The following is a 20,024-nucleotide window of genomic DNA, read 5'->3' on the forward strand; positions in this document are numbered from 1 at the left end:
ACAGGACACTTGGTACTGTGTACAGGACACTTGGTACTGTGTGTACAGGACACGTGGTACTGTGTGTACGGGGTACTTATTACTTGTGTATATAAGCACTTGGTACTTGTTACAGAAGGAAGGGAACAGTGGGCTCTCTTAAGGTTCATCCCTTAAAGATAAATTTTCAGATTTGCAAAAGTTTCAGTATTTGTGGTGGAAACTGGACAGGAAAAGGAGTTTTTGGTTACTTGAGTACATTTCCCCGGGACTGGAAAAACTCTAGGATATCTACAGATGAGGCAGTTGGTGGCATTTGTGCTCTTACCTGGGTTGGGTTTGGTCTTTCTTCTTTTTCCTTTCATGTGTTTATTATTTTTAAAATTATTCTTATTCTTTGACAGTTTAGCTCATGCCCATAATGAGTGTTTGTCCGTCTGGCACTGTGTCCCTTGCCTCGCTTGCCCTCCCTCTTCTACTGAACCTCTTAACAAGTATCTTCCTACTTCCCTGTCTTTTCAGTGTGCGAGCCACTTGGTTTAGATAGAGTAGTCTGCATGTGCGTAGGTTGAAGACTACGTACTAAAATATGAACATCTTTTCAGTGGTTTCACCATTGAAGAAAGCAGCAAGTCTTCCCCCAGCAGGCATTGGCTGTCAGTAGTCCCTCAGGGATGGGTGGAACTTCATAAGACCTTCTCCCACAGAAGAAGAAGGAGTGACAGGCCCAGTCTTGTGTAGGTCATGTGCAGACAACCCCAGTTGCAATGAGTTCATGGGTGCACTGGTTGTGTCACGTCCAGAAGACAGTGTTTTGTAGCAGTATTCCTCACACTCTAGCTCTTCAATATGTCTCTCCTCTCTTCTACAATGTTTCCTGAGCCTCTCTGTCTCTCTGTCTCTCTGTCTCTGTCTCTGTCTCTCTCTGTCTGTCTGTCTGTCTGTCTCTCTCTCTCTCTCTCTCTCTCTCTCTGTGTGTGTGTGTGTGTGTGTGTGTGTTACAGGTGTTCCATTTAGACCCCAACATTCCACACTCACTTATTCTCTGCACTTTGCCCAGTTGTGAGTCTCTACATTAACTGTCACCCCTTGAAAAAAGCAGGGTCTTTGATGAGGTTTGAGAGCTACACTAATCCATAGGTATAAAGATACGCATTCAGAGGGCAGGTTGATACTGTGTCCATTTAGCAAAATGTGTACCTGGAGACCTATGATCTCCCCAGCCATGCATTCTTGGCTGGGTTTCCAGTACCAGGAGTGAGTTCCCTCTTGTGGAGCGGGCCTTAAATCTGAATGGAGGTATCTTATGTGGGAGATAGTGCTCCTCGAAGTCATAGGTTATTAAACCAAAACATCAGTGACTGATGTGGTGTACCTATCTTCATTTGAGTTGCTGGTCAGGGGAGTCTCAAAAATAACAATACAAGCTATTGTTATTGCTCTTGGCTGCCCACCATAACTTGGTCATAAGACAGGGCATGGAGAAATCAAGCTAGAACTGGCATAGAAGCTATATTCCTGCTGGTTGGCTTTTACCATTCCTGAAGCTGCTCTTCATGCTGCTGAGAGAGAAAAGTTACTGATAATCTTACTCAGCTATGAAGCCAGAAAGCTACAAAACTGTCTTCTTTCTTTTATTATAGAGGGCATTGTCATGTAAGTTAGACTCCCTAGACCCCACTCTTATCTTGCCTCCGCCTCCCCAGTGTTAGGATTGTAGGCATGAACTACCATGCCTGGCTAATTTGACATTCAGGTGCCCCAAAACAATAGACTTTAAGTAGAGCTGAAAATGGCTTCTGGAAGCAAATGTGTCTTTTTTTTTTTTTTGGCATGGGGCTGCACCATCCCTCCACAATACTTAGCTGTACCAAACTCTACTGTGATTTTAGCTGCTTTAGGAGAAACACATTCAAGGTTAGGGCCAAGTTCTTTCCATTCTTGAGGGTAGTAGGAGTTTATCTGCACCAGATGTGGTATGCTGGGGAACTCAAATGAGGGGAGAAATTCTAATCTGTATGTCATGCTGGCCCAAATCAGCCTCTAATCTAGCTTTTCTACTGCGGAGTTGGGCTGGGCTGAAGGTAAGGCACTTATTTTAGATGCAAATTGAGGGGCACACTGACAACTCAGTAATCAAGAGAAATTCTATTTTAATGCCATATTTTACATTTTTATGTATTTTTTGTTTGTTTTCATATAAGTGTGCTCTGTCTTCATGTATGCTTGCATGCCCAAAGAGGGGCATAAGATCCCATTAAATGGTTGTAAGTTACCATGTGGTTGCTGGGAATTGAACTCAAGACCTCTGGAAGAGTAGCCAGTGCTCACAACAACTGAGCTATCTCTCCAGCCCTTGATGCTATATTTTAAAAATCAAACACAATGCTAACATTTGTGACGAGCACAATACTAATAATTAAAGTAGGAATTGGCTCATTACCAGTGCTGTGCTCTGGTGTATTCAGTCAAGTCAGGAAAGTAGGGCCTGTCTCCATCAGGGCACATTCAGGTGTCCCTGAGCCTAGCTTGCATTGCTTTCTAGACTGGAACTTGGCGGGGGTTGGGGGGGTCCTACCCAGCTGCTGACACCAATTGCTGCTGTGGTTGTGATAAAGTCCTTTGCGTCTGAATCAGTTGTCACATGTGCTCTGCCATGTCCCTGGCACTGTGCCAGGTTACTTTGGTAAATGGCAACTAGTATAAAAGCCTTTCAGAATTTAGGATCGTTTCCTTGTCCACTTCTCAGATGTTAACACTTGGTTGCCTCTCCCACAGCCTCTGTCCTACCAAGCAGGCTAATCACTCTCTGCTCTTGCCTTTGCTTTCTCCTTTATGATAGGACACCATGATTTCATTCACCTGAAAGCCTTCCAATGGTTTATATTCTTTTCCATGTCCTACAAAGCCCTACGTGATTTAGTTCCCTAGCCAACTCTCTTAGATCAAATCACTCTTGCGCTTATGTATTAAATTGTAGCTGCTCATGCCCAAACACATTCCTGCATGAGAGTATTGGTGCTGGTCGTTTCTTCTGTCTGGCTCATAGAATTTGGAAACTTGGCTGCTTCTCATTCTACAATAGACATTGTACAATGGACACTAACAAAATGGAGATGACAGTTCTTTAAAAAATTATCAAAGCTTATCAAAATGAGAAAATTTGGATTTTGTTGTATTTGAGCTTTGTCAGAATTCTAGAGTCACATCTGAGGTGTCCCACCTTGTCCTTTCACAGTTGCCCTGGTTACCAGATGACTTCTACAGCACAGTGGAATTTCTAGTATCTTCAGCTAATTATATCTAGTTAGTACTTTATTGTTGTCATGCAAGGGGCAAACTCAAGTTCTCGTGTGTGAGAAATAAATGCTAATGTCTCCAATAAGATAAAAATGGGTTTATGTTTACTTTTGGTAACATTTTCTGCTTTGCTTTATAAATCCAGGGGCTCTTCTGAAGATGAGATGTTGAAACTCAGATATTCAGGGCATCATGATTACTGTTGCACCAATTTTCACTCCCAATACTCTAAACCAGGTTCACTAAGGACAATATAGTAACAACATTAAAAATTATCTGTCTGTGCTGAGGGTAGAGGCTTTGAAAATATTAATAATACATCTCTATTTTATTCTCAAACTGACTGTTCAAACTCTTTTGTGACTTCACATAGTTTGCTGATCAAATTATGATACTACCTCTCTTAAAGATTTTTACATTTTTATGTGTTGTCTTAAAATATCTGAACATTAAAAATATCTGAGCATTACTCTAACACTGAGCTTATGCTCCTCATTTGTACTATAGGTGTGTGCAGTCCATAGGTTCCACGCACATAGTTGTAAATCATTTGAATTAGAGAGAACAGTCTTTGCCAGGCACTTAATCCTGTGCTTTAGTTTTTTTCTTCCTTTAAAGCATTATTTCAATTGTTGGAAATTACACAGACATATATATATATACATATGCATGTATATATATCATATTATATATGTATTTAAAGCTTAGTGAACTAATTTTCTCATATCATATTGAGGTTAATCATGATGCATATATACATATGTAACATGCATTGAAATATAAAAACATTATAGAATGATGAATTAATAAGCATTTATTACCTTACAAATAAAATATACATTTTTATACCATCAAGAATGTAATCTATTGCTATTAATAATACCATGATGTGCCACAGACACCTTGAAGGTGTTTTGTTTGCTTGCTTGTTTTTCCCTGTTTGAGGTTTGGGATTTACTGTGCCTTCCTTTTGAGGTGCAGTTTCCTAGATTTGGGGTGATATTGTAACTACTGGTAAGCAGAAGATTCAGGAATGTCTTTTACCTATGGGCTACTTCATTTTGTGAAATCATGGTATAACAAGGAAAGAGGATAATAAAAACCAACTGTCAGAAGAGGGGGCAAATCTTAGGACTCACTGAAGACACTGCAGTTAGAATTGTTAAAGCAAAATTAACTTACGAATGGCTCAACAACTTGGGAAATTATGATGGGATGATGATATTTCCCACACAAGAGATGGTAATCACATGACAGTCCATACATTTAAACTATATAAATAGTGATGTGCTTAGGTCACTCATACATGTGTAATAAAGGTTTTAGGAGTTGAATGGCACATAGACACTCACAATTATACACAGCATATTTGCATATATAACTAAAGGCTTAGAAAAGGCACAACAGACTGTATTTTAATCCATTGCAGGGAAGTTATGAAGCATGCATAAAAGTTTTAGATCTTTATCCTGATCCTGACAAGGGTACTTCAATTTATAGTTCCATCTATTATAGACATCCTCTTGTGTCTAATTTCAAATATTCTCATTAGGGTTTCAGTGATTAAATCTCATTCTCTTGTCAATTGCCTTTTAAATTTAATTAAGATGTTTTTATGTGTATGTATTATGTTTTATTCCTCACTAGGTTACAAATTACTTTGAATGAACCATCAGTTATATCTTTCTTCCCCTCTGTGCCTGGCACAGTGCTCTGAACAATTAATTAAGCACTCACGAATTAATTTCCTCATACATCGAAGTTAATCATGGCATTTGTAATTATTTGATTCATTCTTGAGATGAAATAAAAGGAGTCTACCCTAACTCCTGCCCGACAAAACATTGATACATGAAAAGAACAAAGGAAAGTAGAAAGTGAAATTAAGGAAAAGATGAAAGCAGTTAAAGACTTACTCTGTAGTCGCTCGAGGTCACATAAAATATAGGGAGGAACGCCAACCAGATGATGCAGGTGGTATACATAGTGAAGCCTATGAACTTGGCTTCATTGAAGTTTTCAGGACACTTCCTTGTTTTGAAGGCATACACAGTGCATAGGATCACCAGGACCACATCATAGGTCAGAGAGATCAACATGCTGGAATCTTTGACGTTGCATTTTAGGATGACTGTTTCCCGCTTCTCTGGAAGGGTGTATCTTCTGGTGCCTGGAGTCTCCAGGATAAGCCAAACAGACACCATCACAATTTGCACCAGTATCAAACCCAGGCAGATGAAAACCTGAGAACCGGGGCTGATGAATTTTGGCCTCTGAGCGCCATTCTTGACACCATCAAAGATTCGAGCAATGCAGTTTGTCTTGGTCAGCAGAGCTGAATAACAGATGGCAAAGGAGGTCCCAAGCCCAAGCCGGCGCAAAGCACAGATGACAGGCGACGGTTTGGCAATGAAGAAGAATGTCATGCAATAGGACAGGCTAACTCCAAACAACAAGATATAACAGAGCTCTCGGCCTGATGCTTTGACCAAGGGTGTGTTGTTGTGCTTTATAAAAACAGTAATAACTATGCTCGTACACATAAAGCCCAGGCAGGCAATGGTGACTGGACCGATTGCCCAGGCGTCCTCCCACTTGATGTAATCCTCTGGAAGATTGTAGCATCCAGATAGGTCAGCAGTTGGCCACTGGCCAGGCCCACAATCCATACAGGTGAACTCATCAACCAGGTATTCGTAGGGCTCACAGGGGATGCAGATCCAGCAGCAAACATCGCCTGGCTGCATATTCTTCATTTCGTTGGGGGCGCAGGGATCGCTGCATTGGGAAGTGGGGACTGAGTTCCGGGACCAGTGGATAGAGTCCACATCCAGAGATAAAGTCTCTGCCCAGTGACCGACCTTCAAGTAGGAATACTTTCCGCCTGTATGCTGGAAGTTGAACACGTTGTATCTTCCCATCCCGTCTCCAAAAGTGTCAAACTTGACAATGCTGTCTGCTCCTTTATTTGGGTTGAATGGAGCTTTGATACACAGAATGAAAGAAAAGAAAAGAACACTTGTTTAGGTGTCTCATATGTCATCCCTCAATTACTTTTGCTGTACACTTAGCAGAGCTGAAGTGACAGAGAGTAGAGATACCAAGGCTGACACAGTTCATTACTTAGCATCGAGAGCCACACATCAAAAGCTTCCGGAGTGCTTAGGCATTCATAAATTTACTCACTTCCGATTGCTGAGTGTCTAACGCCAAGTGCCAATGATAGTAATGAACACAGTACAGTGCTGCTTCAAAGGAGTACATTACATAATGGAGAGGTACTGGCAAGCACATCGATGTGCTTTGTGTCATGTGAAATGCTGTTTTCTTGAAAGCTTCATAACAGGAATTGGGCAGAACTTCATGTCTCATTTCATATTTTTATATACAACCACTAAAATTTTATCATCTTAATTATCTTCATGATAATATGAAATTAAATAGGAAAAATAATTTAAATGTTTAATGTGTGCATTTAAACATTTCTGATGATTAGCATAGAAAAAATAGAAATTTATTTACAGTCATTATGTAATTTTGGGCATATAGTCTTGCTACATAGCCAAGGCTAGCTTTTAACTCATGGCAATTCTTACCTCAGCACCTTGAATACTGGGGTTACAAGGATGTGTTGCCATGCTTGGTTAGGTATCTTATACACACAATAGTTTGTAGAGCATCTGCCAGTGGGCTTTACATAAGTGTAGAGGGTGGGACACTCTCAAACAGTGATATATTCTTGATGCTGTCCCTTATCTACATTTGTAGAAAGCCCTGGGGAGCAGCTGGTCTGAACATCTGAACTTCTTTCTCTTTCTCAACTCTGGTTGTTCATGTGTCTAGTGTCACCATGAACAACTTTGAAAACAAGTTTCTATTCAATTTATTCTTATTAAATCTTGGTTTGCATTTATTAAATGTCTCAGAAACATTACACTGAAGTAATAGAGCTCCATGGAGATTATGAACTAAGAGGTGGAAACTTCTTCTCCTTAATAGTGTTTAATTTTAATTAAAATATAATTATATTATTTCCTCTTTTCCCTTCCTCCCTCCAACCCCTCCCATGTCTTCTCCCTCCAGCCTCTCCTATGCTCCTCCCCTACTTGCTCTGAAATCACACCTGCATTTCTTTGATTTTTGTTATATCCTCTCTCTCTCTCTCTCTCTCTCTCTCTCTCACACACACACACAAATATATATAACTACATATTGCATTGCAGTTAGTCATTAGTTGCCTATAGTTCTTTGTCTCTGTGTGAGATGTGAGGCCCTTTAAATTTTCCTCCTTTCATGCTAACTTGTCTCATTGGTGTTGCTATTGTTTAGGTCTTGTTTGGATAGCCGTATTGTTGCAGTATCATGAGTGTTGTTTCCCTGTCATATGTAGGAGACACAATCTCATATAGCAGACTTCTGGTCTTCAGGCTCTTACAGTCTTTCTGCCCACTTTTCTGTAATATTTCCTGAGCCTTAGGTGTGCAGGCATCATGTTGAAGTGAGAAACCCATTTTACAGCTTCATATCTATCCTGCTTACCTGTCCATGGCATATGCTTGCTCTACTGGAGTAATTAGTATATAATTGTCTTCAAGATGCAGTTGAAGATTTTCATTTGTGACCAAGCTCAGACAGTGAATGTGTGATCTTTATTTTTATTTCACTTTTGCTGGTCTGCTGTGTACTTTTTACTTCATAGTGTTAGTGTCTACGTTTTCATTAGAAGAAGAATGTCACTGCCTGGGTGATTCATAGACACACATCATTGTGATTGAACTACTACTAGCACAACACTTATGGGCATGTAGGGAAACCAAGACAGTTAATAATGACAGGCCCACTACATCCTCGTAAATACTAAAGGTGGTAACACAGACAAGTGATGATATTACATACATATTGTTAGCTAACTGTTTAATCAACTGAAAAGCAATGAGTTTTCCTGTATCTCATTACTTATGCCCAGCTAAGGATCAAAGTTTTGTGTGGAAAAAAACAAAGAGAATATTAATATCAAAGTGGGAAAATTCCTTTTTAAAGGCTATTGAAAAAATGAAAAAAACAAACAAACATACAAAAACCAAAACCAAAACAGTGGAAAAAGCTGGGCATCCTGGTGGAGTTTGTAATGTCAGTGCTGGGAGTAGGAGACAAAATGATCCCTGGGGCTCGCTGGCCAGCTAGCCTAGATTAAAGGGTGATTCCCCAGGTCTCAGGTAGAATGTCTGCCTTACGTAATAAGAAGATGGTTCTTGATGAACCCTGGCTTCCACACACATGCATGTGTGACCTCATATGCACATCCCCCCCCCACATGTGCACAATACAAAGTTCCAAAACCAGTAAATATGGATAACATCAGCGCATAAATGAGAAACGATACTGCAAACTTCAAATGGTATTGAGATGATGTATACATTTCCAATACAAAATGGATCTTAACAAACCTTAGAAAATGTCCAAAGGATATGAACAGTTATTTTACCACAAGGAGAAAAATCTAATTTTCTTAAACATACAAAAATATACTCAACTTTAGTAAAATTACAGAAAAATGCAAACTTCTAAGGGCCAAATAATAGTCCTTCGAAAACGATTACAACCCAAATGCCAAGACCCTGATACTGTTATGCCAGACAACAAAGGTGAATGAAAGTTGGAGTCAATATACCTTTGGCTGACTTGCTTTATATGAGTGAGCCCAGGGTTACTGACAGTGGTCAGAAATCCTGGAGAAGGATCAGAGGTGCCCGTCTCTGGTTTCTGGGTGATAGATACAGAAGATGGAGCTCACCACTGTTAGCTCTAAAAGAGATGCCCACATGGGTGGGCAATAAAAACTGCAAAGGAGGTAAAATGGGTCTTTCGGTGGGTCTCTCCTCCACAGAGTCTTCGAGAGGTAATACAGCCCTGCCAACCCATTGCTTTTACACCAGTGAAATCCACTTAGACATCTAGCCTCCAGAAGCATTAGAAACAAAATTACGTAGCTTTAAATTAATACAGTTTAGGGGTCTTGATCAGGTTCGTTTTCTCTACCAGTTAAAGAATTAAGAGGCAGGAAAAATTTTGAGCGCAATGGGTAACAGTGGAGAAATCTCACACAGGACAGAATCAGCTGTCCAAAGGTGTTTCTTGGGGCGAGGAAACATTCTCGCAGCAGACTTACAGAGAAAAGACCATCTACAAAGCAGTGAGGGGGCTTGGAAGTCTCCGACATTCAGTACCTTCTTGAAGCTGAGGGTTGTTAAAGCCTCTGAAGGGTTTCTCTTCCCAATTTAAGGTTGGTTAGTTTGCAGAAATATAGAAAGATTGTTTGGCCAGCAACTGTTGCACAACTTGTCCTGATTTGGCCTCGCACTTGGTGAGCCAGTTTCTCAGGAAAGGGTGGGTTGGAGGAAGAAAGAAGGCCTTTGTTTTAAGCTGCCTGCTCAGAAGGTGAGGAAGAAAGAGACCAACTTGGAAACTCATCACCTTTGTTACCTAGCTGTGGCCCTTCTCCCTTCATCTGCCTACCAGAGGGTCTAATTCAGTCTCTCCGAACCACCAACTTTGCGGTGATTTGTTTCAGTACTAATGAGAAACCAATACATACAATAAAATTATTTCTTGACTTGACCCCGGAGGACTGAGCAACCAGGAGCCTGCTGAGAGAGCCGGTCTACTCCAGTCCCTACTCAGGGTAGAGGGCAGAGGGGCTGAGCTCCCAGACACCGGGAGAGGGAGTGCCTCAGACCCATCTGCACCCACTGTGAGACCCATCAGTGTATTGGACCTGCTTACATCCACCCGAAGAGAACCTTGGACCCGTACCCATCAGGAAAGGAAGAGACCCCACCTGTACTCACAGAAAGAAGGGATGGGAAGATGACAATATAAGAACAAATTCAATGACAGAAAAACCAATATGGCGCCACCAGAGTCTAGGGAGTGTACACCAGCAAGATATGAACGTCACAACACAGATGAAGCAGAAGAGAAAGACCTTAAAAAAACTTCATGAAGATGATAGAGACCCGAAAAGAAGAAATGAGAGAATCCCCTTAAAGAAATGGAAGAAAAGACAAACCAAAAATTACAAGAAACAATTCAAACAGTGCAAGGTTTGAAAGCTGAAATAGAGACTATTAAAAAAAACGCAGTCTGAAGGAATGCTGGAATTAGGAAAGGTGAGTAAATGATCAGGAACTACAGATGCAAGCATCACCAACAGAATACAGGAGTTAGAAAGTAAACAGATTAGTGGCAAAGTTGGGAGCTATATTTTTATTTTACAATTTAGATTTTGAATAATGTGGGTGCATTACCTATTCACATATGCTCTACAATCACAAATCTGTCATCTATGAGACAGGTGGGAAAGCCTTCAAAAGGGATGTTCAGAGAACAAGAATCAACTTTTGCTAGTGAGACACTGCCTCAAAAATGCATGGTGGACAGCTCCTGAGGAATGACACCTGAGGCTATTCTGTGGACTCCACACATGTACACTCCCACACATGTGTGCCTGAATACATACAAGTATATCAATACACAGAGAATCAGCTTTGTGAAATTGTATGGCAAAAGCAGAAATTCAGTGTAAGTATAAAAAGATGAATTTCAGAAAACTCTCAGAGTTTGGCCAAAATGTTAGGAGGAAGAAGGAAATATATAAAAAAAATGGGTCACTTTGTTTTCCAGAAAAAGAGGACAATTAGAGAAGTGTACAAATGTGGGTGGAGGATTGTGCTTGGGGAAAGTAAGGGAAGAGGATTCTATTCTTCTTTTTACAAGTGCTCACATAAATATGTGCATATTTAATTTTGATAAGTTATACAATTAAATAGTATAGTCAAGGAAGATCAGGCAAAAACACTTATAAGGTAAGTAATTATGAAAATAATGAAAGTATTTAACAAGTCTTTGGAAATGTGTGGTGACTAAACAAATAATGCTTTTGGTGGATTTTTCTGTGTGTATGTACATACATGCATGTTTGTGTATACATATTTGTGCATGTATGGAGGCCAGAGGTAGAGAGCAGTAATCTTTCTTAATTCCTGTCCATCATATATTTTGAAATAGAATAGAACCAGTGAGTCCTGGGAAAGCTCATGTTTCTGCCTCCCCAACACTGGGATTACAGCTCTGGGATTACAAGTGCTGAATTCTGGGGGATTGAATTCAGATTATTATACTTGCACAATTAATACATTAGTGACTAAACTCTCTTCCTAGTAGAAATTGTTACTTAATAAGGTTACAGAGGAGCTGAAGCCCTGTGTATTGATTCTGCCCCCTTCAGGATACAGCTAGAGTAGCCTCCAGGTCAAATGATTCGCTGGTGAGATAGTTAAGACCCAGTGAACTGGAACCAGGATTCTCTAGCAATCAGTTGCATAGTTCTCCAGTGTGGGAAAACTGGGGAGTTTACTATTTCTCAAGAGGGATCTCACCGTGGGAGTAAGCACATTTGACATGGAAAAATAAATCACTTCACCCTTCATTGTATTGTAACAGCATGGAAGGATTCAGGCTAAAAGGGGAAAAGAATAACAAACAGGAAGATGGAATGCCTTTTTTTTTTAAAGACCCACTGCCTTTTTCTAAACCCAGTTCCTATCCCCTTCTCCCTCTAATGTTGCACAGTTGGCTCTTCATTTTCAGACACTGATCTGGCCTCAGGTCAAGACAGTGGTTTTTGGAGTAGCTCATAAGCCAACTAACTAGTACAGTACTGATCCCAGTTCCGAGTAGATTTATTTGTAAGTTTTAGTACCAAGGTGATCAGCCCTCCTAGGATCCATTTGGTAGAGATAAGTCAAGTCTATTTCTTAGAAGCATCACGGGGCAATGGTAAGAGAAAATTAAATTGGTTCTTCTCTCTCTCTCTCTCTCTCTCTCTCTCTCTCTCTCTCTCTGTTTTCCAATTAAGGTAGCACAATAATAAATAATAAAGTTCTTAGGAGGCCTTCAGTAAAGCAACATCGCCTCCACTGTCCAGGCTCACATTGGTAAATACTAACTAAGACTGCAACAGCTACCTACAGCAATATGGCTCTAATTTTGAAACTGGAGCCTCACTAAGTGTCTGTGAACCTATCTGATGAATTGCGGTAAAGACAATGTTAAGAAGAAAATGCTGTCTCCCTCCATAGACCATGGCAGACGTCAGAGGCGAAGAAGCCAAACTCCTTTGGCGACAGCAGACAAATTCTTGCAAACATTATGTAGCGAGAAGATTACAAACAATGAGTGAAAGCCAGCTGTCAGGAATTTACCTTCAGTTAAGGGACAGGAATGCAGAAGCAGCTCAGCTCATCAACTGAGTAGAGCAGCTGGGGTACAGTGCCACTGTGTCCTTGGACTCAGTTTACCATGTGGGGAATGTTCAGCTAGAACCTAACACGGACAGTGAAAGTGTTTGGGAAAAGACGTGGAGGAACAGTGACTTTTGAACAGGAATTCCTTATCAGTTCTCCTGAAGAGTTACATGCCAAGGCTTCATGAAAGGGCTTCACCGGCTACCTCCCTAGATTCCACAGCCCTGCCAAGACTGAAAGAGCTTGATTCAGGAGGAAGCAATCTAGTTTTAGACTAAGAATGAGAACAAAGAGACAAGGCATAGGAAAAGATGAGCAGGTGCAAAATGGTGGGACGTGGGCTGCACTCTGAGGGCCATCTCAGAGATCACCTACTAGGGTTTTGCCTATTTTAACTGTCAGAGTGGTCAGTGACTGTTATCTGAAGCTAAGGGTTAGCAGGCTTGAATCCTCCTGAGGGCAGCTTGGAGGAATTGGTCTCAGCCCTTTCTTCTGGGTGGGGGAATCTCATGTCTCTTTGCCTATAGATTTATCACTATATTTTAAACAAATGTACTGTATCCTTCCTGTATCTCTGCATTTGGATCACATCTTCCTTTCTATAAGGAAACTAGCCATATTGAATTAGTTTCCACACTAATGAACTCATTTTAACTTGTCTATAATCTAAGACTCTGTTCCCAAATAAGGTCATATTCTGGGGAAGTAGGGCTATGAATTTAACATAGCTTTTGGGAGGGAAAATGTAATTCATCCTCAACTACATGCTATTTTTGCCTGATATTGAAGCTCATTTAAATGATATCGTCAAGTATTAGTTGGCACTGACTATCTTTTGGTTAAAATTTTGTGAGATTTATTCATGCAATGATGAGAAGATATAGTTAGTTCCTGCTATTTTTTATTCGTCTGAGGCTGGGTCTGATTACACAGCCCAAATTGGCCTTAAACTCACAATTCTGCTGGCTTAGCTGTCTGGGTACTGAGATTTCAGATATACACCACTGTGTATGCCTGGCAGCTTGCTTCATTTTAGACATTACCTAATATTTTATCATACGATGCGCTATGAATTTAATCAAAATACATTGCATGCTTGTATGAAATTCTTGAAAAGATAGGTATATGATCTGGGAGATGATAAAGCTTCTATGGTTGTTCATGCTATTGAAAAACGAGAATTCCAAACAGGTTGCATTGATGAGGGAGTTATTGCTGAGGACAAGTAGGTCACAGTCTCATTGGGTTCTATCTATCTATCTATCTATCTATCTATCTATCTATCTATGTATGTATCTACCTATTTATCAATCATCTATCTCTATATATCTACATATCACATGTGTACCACCTATTTATCTATCTATTTGTATGCCCGTGCTATTCAGTACATGAATAATTTTCAGATACATTTTTGGCAAATACTTTTTTCTGCTCCGTGGTACACCTTTGTAATTAACTGTTATCTAAGGAGCATAAATTCTTAACGCTAATTACAATTAAGTTAAAAAATTATGTCTCAACTTGTAATTTTCAAATCTGGATGACTAGTGAGTTTATCCTTCTATCTAATGTCTTTTATGGTCATGAATATCTAGTTCTTAAGTGTAAGGCTTTCAGGTGCTGAACACATTTCAGAAGAATGTATGTCATTATGCTGCCAAGCCCTCCGTCGTGCTGACAATGTGCTCTGTATTTCACTTTAAGGAAACCAATCACAGTACATTGTGAGATTATCATTGTGTGCTCGTCTCTTCACTGGATGCTAAATTTCTATAGAACAAAGAAAATGATTTAGTCATCTTCGTACTCTCATTAGACAATGCTGAGTACATAATAGGTTATCATTAATTGTTTCCCAAACTGATCGTTAAACTTATTAAAAAATAACCCCAGGGTCTTTAAAATCATACTAAGTTTGAATTTTAACATAGGCCAATTAAATATGCATCTGAGAATTCTTGACACCCTGTTTTTCTATTGCAAGCACTATTTATTTGTGTGTGTGTTTGCATGCACATACATGTGTGGAGGTCAGATGACAACTTGTGGGAGTGGGTTCTCTCCTTTCAAATGGGGAATCAGGTTTGGTGGCAAGCATTTTTATAAGATGAGCCCCTTGACACTTGCATTTTGACATATATTTTGCAATCCATGTCAGAGTGCAGGAGTGTTCTTACTACAGGCACCTAGTCAGAGGCTAGGGGTGCTTCTGATTGTCTCACAAAACCCAACACAGCACACCCTCATTAAAAACAAGAATCAGAACCATAAGCCCACATGCATTTGCTCAGGGAAATACATGTCTGGATTTCTACGTATATCCTGGAAATTTTAATCCTCATTGTAAATGAAAAATGGCCTTGCCAAATAAATTTTTTATGGTCTCACCACTCAGTGTGACTTTTTATTGCCTCATCATTTCCTATAGAGCCATCAGAGCCACCTCTAGTTTGCGTATTTCCCACAATCTCCTCCGCTATAGTTTTCCCCCATTCACCAGCAATCTCACACGAGTGAGTAAAGGACACCTTCCTGCCTTTCTGCACAGATTCCATTTTCATAGATATTCGTGGCCTCTATTTTTCAAACATTTGGATGCCATCACCAGCTGAACCTCTCTAGTCAGATCCACAAAAACAAACAAATAAACAAAAAACCAAACAAAAAGGAAGCACACTCTTGTGAGGCAGGAGTGGGTGGTACCCAGCCTTTCAGAGCTGACTGGCAGCAGCAACACCTGATCCTGAGGAGAGACTTGTGTAGTCTCTGTGGGGACTTGTCCTCCCCCCATGTGGCTTCTAGGCCCAGCACAACACGGAGTGTCTGGGAACACACGTGGTGTAGTAACACTCTCCAAAGAGAAACTGAAATCTGAAGACAAATGTAATTAGTACTTATGATTTTTAGCATGACTAGGTCATCTATTAGCACGTAAATAGGAAGATAGGTGACAAAAAGACTTTCTTTAAAGCACACATAGAATTATGTATCCGGGACTTTTTCAAAAGAAGCTTTAGTTTCCCCTTGCTCTGTCATAGATCACCTCTTCATGTTCCAGAAGGTTGACTGTAGTAAGCAGATGAATGAAGCTGGCAATGGACAGAGTGTGAAAACCTCTAGAGAAAATCCCAGCCAGAGATGCCCCATAGGTCTGAACTGCAAAGTGTGTGAAAATAGGTGGCAGAGCTAGTGTTCTAAAGAATACAGTGACAGCGACAAGAATATACTTAATAGAATGAGTTCCCCCTTTAAAAGCACACAAAACTCCTTTATATAAAAAGCAGAGCGCCTTTGAGAATGAACGTGTCAAAGATAAGTACAGCAGCTTAGTGTGCAGGAACTTAAATTTTCATGGGCAAAACAAATTAATTTCTACTCTGCCTGATGCATGCATTTGACTCTCTGCAGCATCGTGTAGAGAGAATACAGGGGGAATAAATAACTTCTGCCAGAACGCTGGTCCATTGTCAAGTTGTCGTGTACTTCTGAGCCACTGCTGCACAGTTTAGTTTCTTTACAGCAGGGCTGCATGGTTGACCTATAAGATTTCAAGGGACATTGCTGGGTCATCAAGCATACCTATTCATTGCTAAGAAATTGTAAACCTCTACCACCCTGAAAGGGTTTCTATGTCCCTGGAAATAATCAGGTGAAAAAAATAAGACATTATCCTTTATAGAATATTCTTCTCTCTGTATGCTAGAATTTCTATTTTGAGTCTGAAACGAATATTGGGAACCAAACTCTGGTCATTTGCAAGAGCTGCAAGTTCTCATAACCATGGAGCCATGTCTCCTGCTTCTCATAATGTTTGTAAGGTAGCACAGAACCAGCATCTCATTGTCCTATTTTGCAAAGCCTAAATGACTTTCCTGTTGCAGTAAGTGCTATCAGTAATTTGCATTCTTAGAGGAAAAGACATATATGAAAGAGAAAAGTATTTGTGGTCCATCAAGCTGGACCACATAATTTTCATTACTGGGTATAGGGGTTAGTTTTTTAGCATCTAATTTGAAAATCGGCTTTGAGAAACATTTAAAAGTTATAATGGCATGAATGCATGTATGCATATAATACTTAACAATAATTTTGGATAATCTCACTTTATTTCAATTCATTTACTTTATTTAAGGATGCTTTACATCTAGTGAACTGGTATGCCCCTGAGCATACCATAATTACATATCATCTTGAGTTTCATAGATCAATGTAATATGGTTCATGTCACCCTTATTATTGCAACAACTTCATAATCCCTGACTGTATCTAGATGCCCCCTCTTCCACCACATGAAACTACATCTTCCCATTGAACAGTTTTATTCAACATTACCTGCTCTTTCTTTCCTACAACACTTGTAAAATATCCCTCAAGGCCAGCACACACAATCCTTGCATCATTCCTGATGATCTCACTCATATATGTATGTATATATGTGTATGTGTGTGTGTGTGTGTGTGTGTGCTCGCGCACGCACATTTGTTTATGCTGCATTTGTTTAACTCTGTAAAGATATTTTACATTTGTTTCAACTTGCCTGCATAAGGCACCTGATCGGTCTAATAAAGAGGGGTACCACCCATAGCTAGACAGCAGAGGGACAGATGGACCTGGTGGACAGAAAGAATAAGTATTAGTGGGAATCTAGGCTTGAGGGAGAGAGAACAAGGGACAATGAGTGGGAGATGATCAGGGCCAGACAGACAGACACAGAGGAAGCTGGGAAGTTGGATATACAGAATGGAAGAAGGTAGAAAGCCCTAAGGCAAAACATAGATGAAGAGAAGCAGGTTAAAATAAGTTATAAGAGCTAGTGGGACAACCCTAAACTAAGGCTGAGCATTCATGACTAATATTAAGTCTCCCTGTCTTTATTTGGATGCTGGTTGGGGGCCCAAATAAAGCTTGCTACACTCATACTGCTCTTTTTCTCTGGCACTTATCCTTCTCACTCATATCTTTTCCCGTATGAATTTTATCCCTCTTCCATAATAAACATATCGGGATCTTCTAACTGGAACCCAGGAGGCTGTGGAGATGACCCGCTGGATGAAGCACCTATGGAGCAGATATGAGGACCAGAGCTCACTCTGTTTATTTATAATCCCAGCACTTGGAAGGCACAGATTTGGATCCCCAGAGAAAGCCAGCTTGCTAGGCTTGTCAAATCAGAGAGTTCTGGCTCAATGACCTTGCCTCAATATCCAAATTAGAGGGTGAGGGTCAAGGAAGGCAACTGATGTCAACTCTGGCTTATACATTCACATGTGTGCACATGCATCTGTGTGTGCGTGTATGCACACACATGCACTTGCGTGCGCGCACACACACACACTCAGAGAGAGAGAGAGAGAGACAGGGACATAGAGAGAGAGAACACATATGCATACATACATACCATGCACATACACATACAGATATGAAAAAAGAAGTATAACACAAAAGCAATGGGTTAAATTAAACATGAGAAAGGTTTGGTTTGTAACATGCTTTATTTTCAAAATGCCTGAATTGGTGTCCTTTCATAAAATTTTAGAGAAAATGTTTATTCTCATATCCACTGGGACAACTTGATAAAGCCAGAGCTGGAAAGTGATGCAGTTTGCCTGGTTCTCACCTGGAGAAGTTTTCTTGGTGACATATTTGAATTTCCACCCCTTTAAATGATGTCTTAGGAAGAACACATTTTAAAAATGAGATGTAATTATCTCAAAAAATGTCAAGGGAGAAAGGAAAACCTTCTAGTTAGAAAGAAAATTATATAGAGAGATTTTTAAATTTGATTTTCTTGTATAACTGAGAGATAAAAATTGTCAAGGAAGCTTGACGACGGAGAACACACCTAGACATTCCATATGTGACCATAGCAACCTCTACGGGGGACTTGGGGCCCTGGATGCAGACATCCACTGTGATATGCCTCAATGTGATATTTATTTGCTCTGTGTTCCTTGAGGTTTGGGGCTGTTACATGCTACCTTCCCCACAGCCTGATACCTTCACTGAGATATTGGCCTTACTACTAACTGGTCACTTCACTATTTTCATGTGTTTCTTATGCACATATTGTGAACTCTAGAGTTCCCAGTTAAGTGTCTAACATACAGAGATTGTTTTGTAACTGTTGAGCAGATTGTTAGAGTGCCTGTCACCCACCAGATACTCAGTAAATCCTTGTTGAAAGAAAGAATGAGTGAGGGAGGGAATGAGGAGACCTGTGCCTGTGGCTGAGCAACTACTGTGTTATCATCATCTGGGTGTCTGAGTTCTGGCTAAATGACTTGTCTGTACGTGTGACTGCTATGTGAATCATAAGAGTTCTTTAGAATGTAGATTTCATTTACCGAAATTACACTAAACCATTTACATTTTTCTGACAGAACTTGTTTCTTTTCTATTGAATAGAAATATTTGCTTGGTCTCTCCTCATGAGGCATAATATTTGCAGCATTGTACTCTTTCACAGTTTGTAGAAATCATTTGTTGTGATATATTATATATGATTTATTAAATCTTGCCTAAGGGTTCAGAATGCAAAACTAGCCACAAGCCACAAGCAATGATGATATACACCTTTAATTCCAGTAGCCATAATAGCAAGCCATAAAGCCATGCGGTGGTGGCACACACCTTTAATCCCAGGACTCAGGAGACAGGCAGATGGATCTCTCTGAGTTCAAGGCAACCCTGGCCTACACAAGAGTGAAGAGATCATGTCTTTGGTTCCAGCACTTGAGATCACACGCCTTTAATTCCAGCACTAGGAAGGTGGAGTCAGGGGTGATATGGCTGGGCAGAGAAAGAAATATATGGCAGGAGAAAACAGGAATCCAGAGCTTTTGCCTCTGAGGATTTGTGGAGACTTTAGCCTGGTAGAGGTTAAGATCTACTGACTTGGCTGCCTTGCTTCTCTGATCTTCAACTTGAAGCTTGAACCCCAATATCTGTCACTGTTTTTATCATTCATGTTACAATTTGTGATATCACAAAGCTTTAAGCAAAAATCTTGCCTGATTACCTCTCTTTTATATGGGAGTTAGCGCGCACGCACGCGCACACACACACACACACACACACACACACACAAGTTAGAGGAAAGGAAGACATGTTGGACTTTGTTATCCGTGCATAATCATGGCTATAGATATGAAGACGAAGGAATGCATGAGTTTGTGTCTTTGCACTTTCAGGGTCATCCTAGCTGAAAGGTAGGCACACGGGTTATTAAAAGGGAAAAGAGCCCTAAAGACTGAAAACGCTTAACTTAGAGTGTTTGTTCTGGTTGGTCTAGGATACGATGTCTTATTTTCTCTTTTCAGTGCGTGTAGGTGTGCAATAAGATTTGTGGTAGGATTTTTCTTATTGTTGCAAACCGTGTAACCAGCATGTAATAAATGTGTCCTCAAAAATACAAGGAAACTAAAGAGGAAATAGTGA

The 20,024-nt window shown here is 40.2% G+C and overlaps 1 protein-coding gene across 1 annotated transcript in view; it reads right to left on the reverse strand.

The window, feature by feature from the left end:
- The window catches only part of Grm3 (glutamate metabotropic receptor 3), a 216,273-nt gene that overhangs the window by 24,475 nt on the left and 171,774 nt on the right, over positions 1 to 20,024 (reverse strand). Inside the window, exon 4 of the mRNA XM_005083586.4 lies at positions 5,196 to 6,262. Within this exon, the coding sequence (XP_005083643.1) occupies positions 5,196 to 6,262 (1,067 nt within the window). The remainder of the gene's footprint in view (positions 1 to 5,195; positions 6,263 to 20,024) is intronic.

Source organism: Mesocricetus auratus, unplaced genomic scaffold, assembly GCF_017639785.1.
Source record: "Mesocricetus auratus isolate SY011 unplaced genomic scaffold, BCM_Maur_2.0 Super-Scaffold_100019, whole genome shotgun sequence".
Lineage (NCBI taxonomy): Eukaryota > Metazoa > Chordata > Mammalia > Rodentia > Cricetidae > Mesocricetus > Mesocricetus auratus.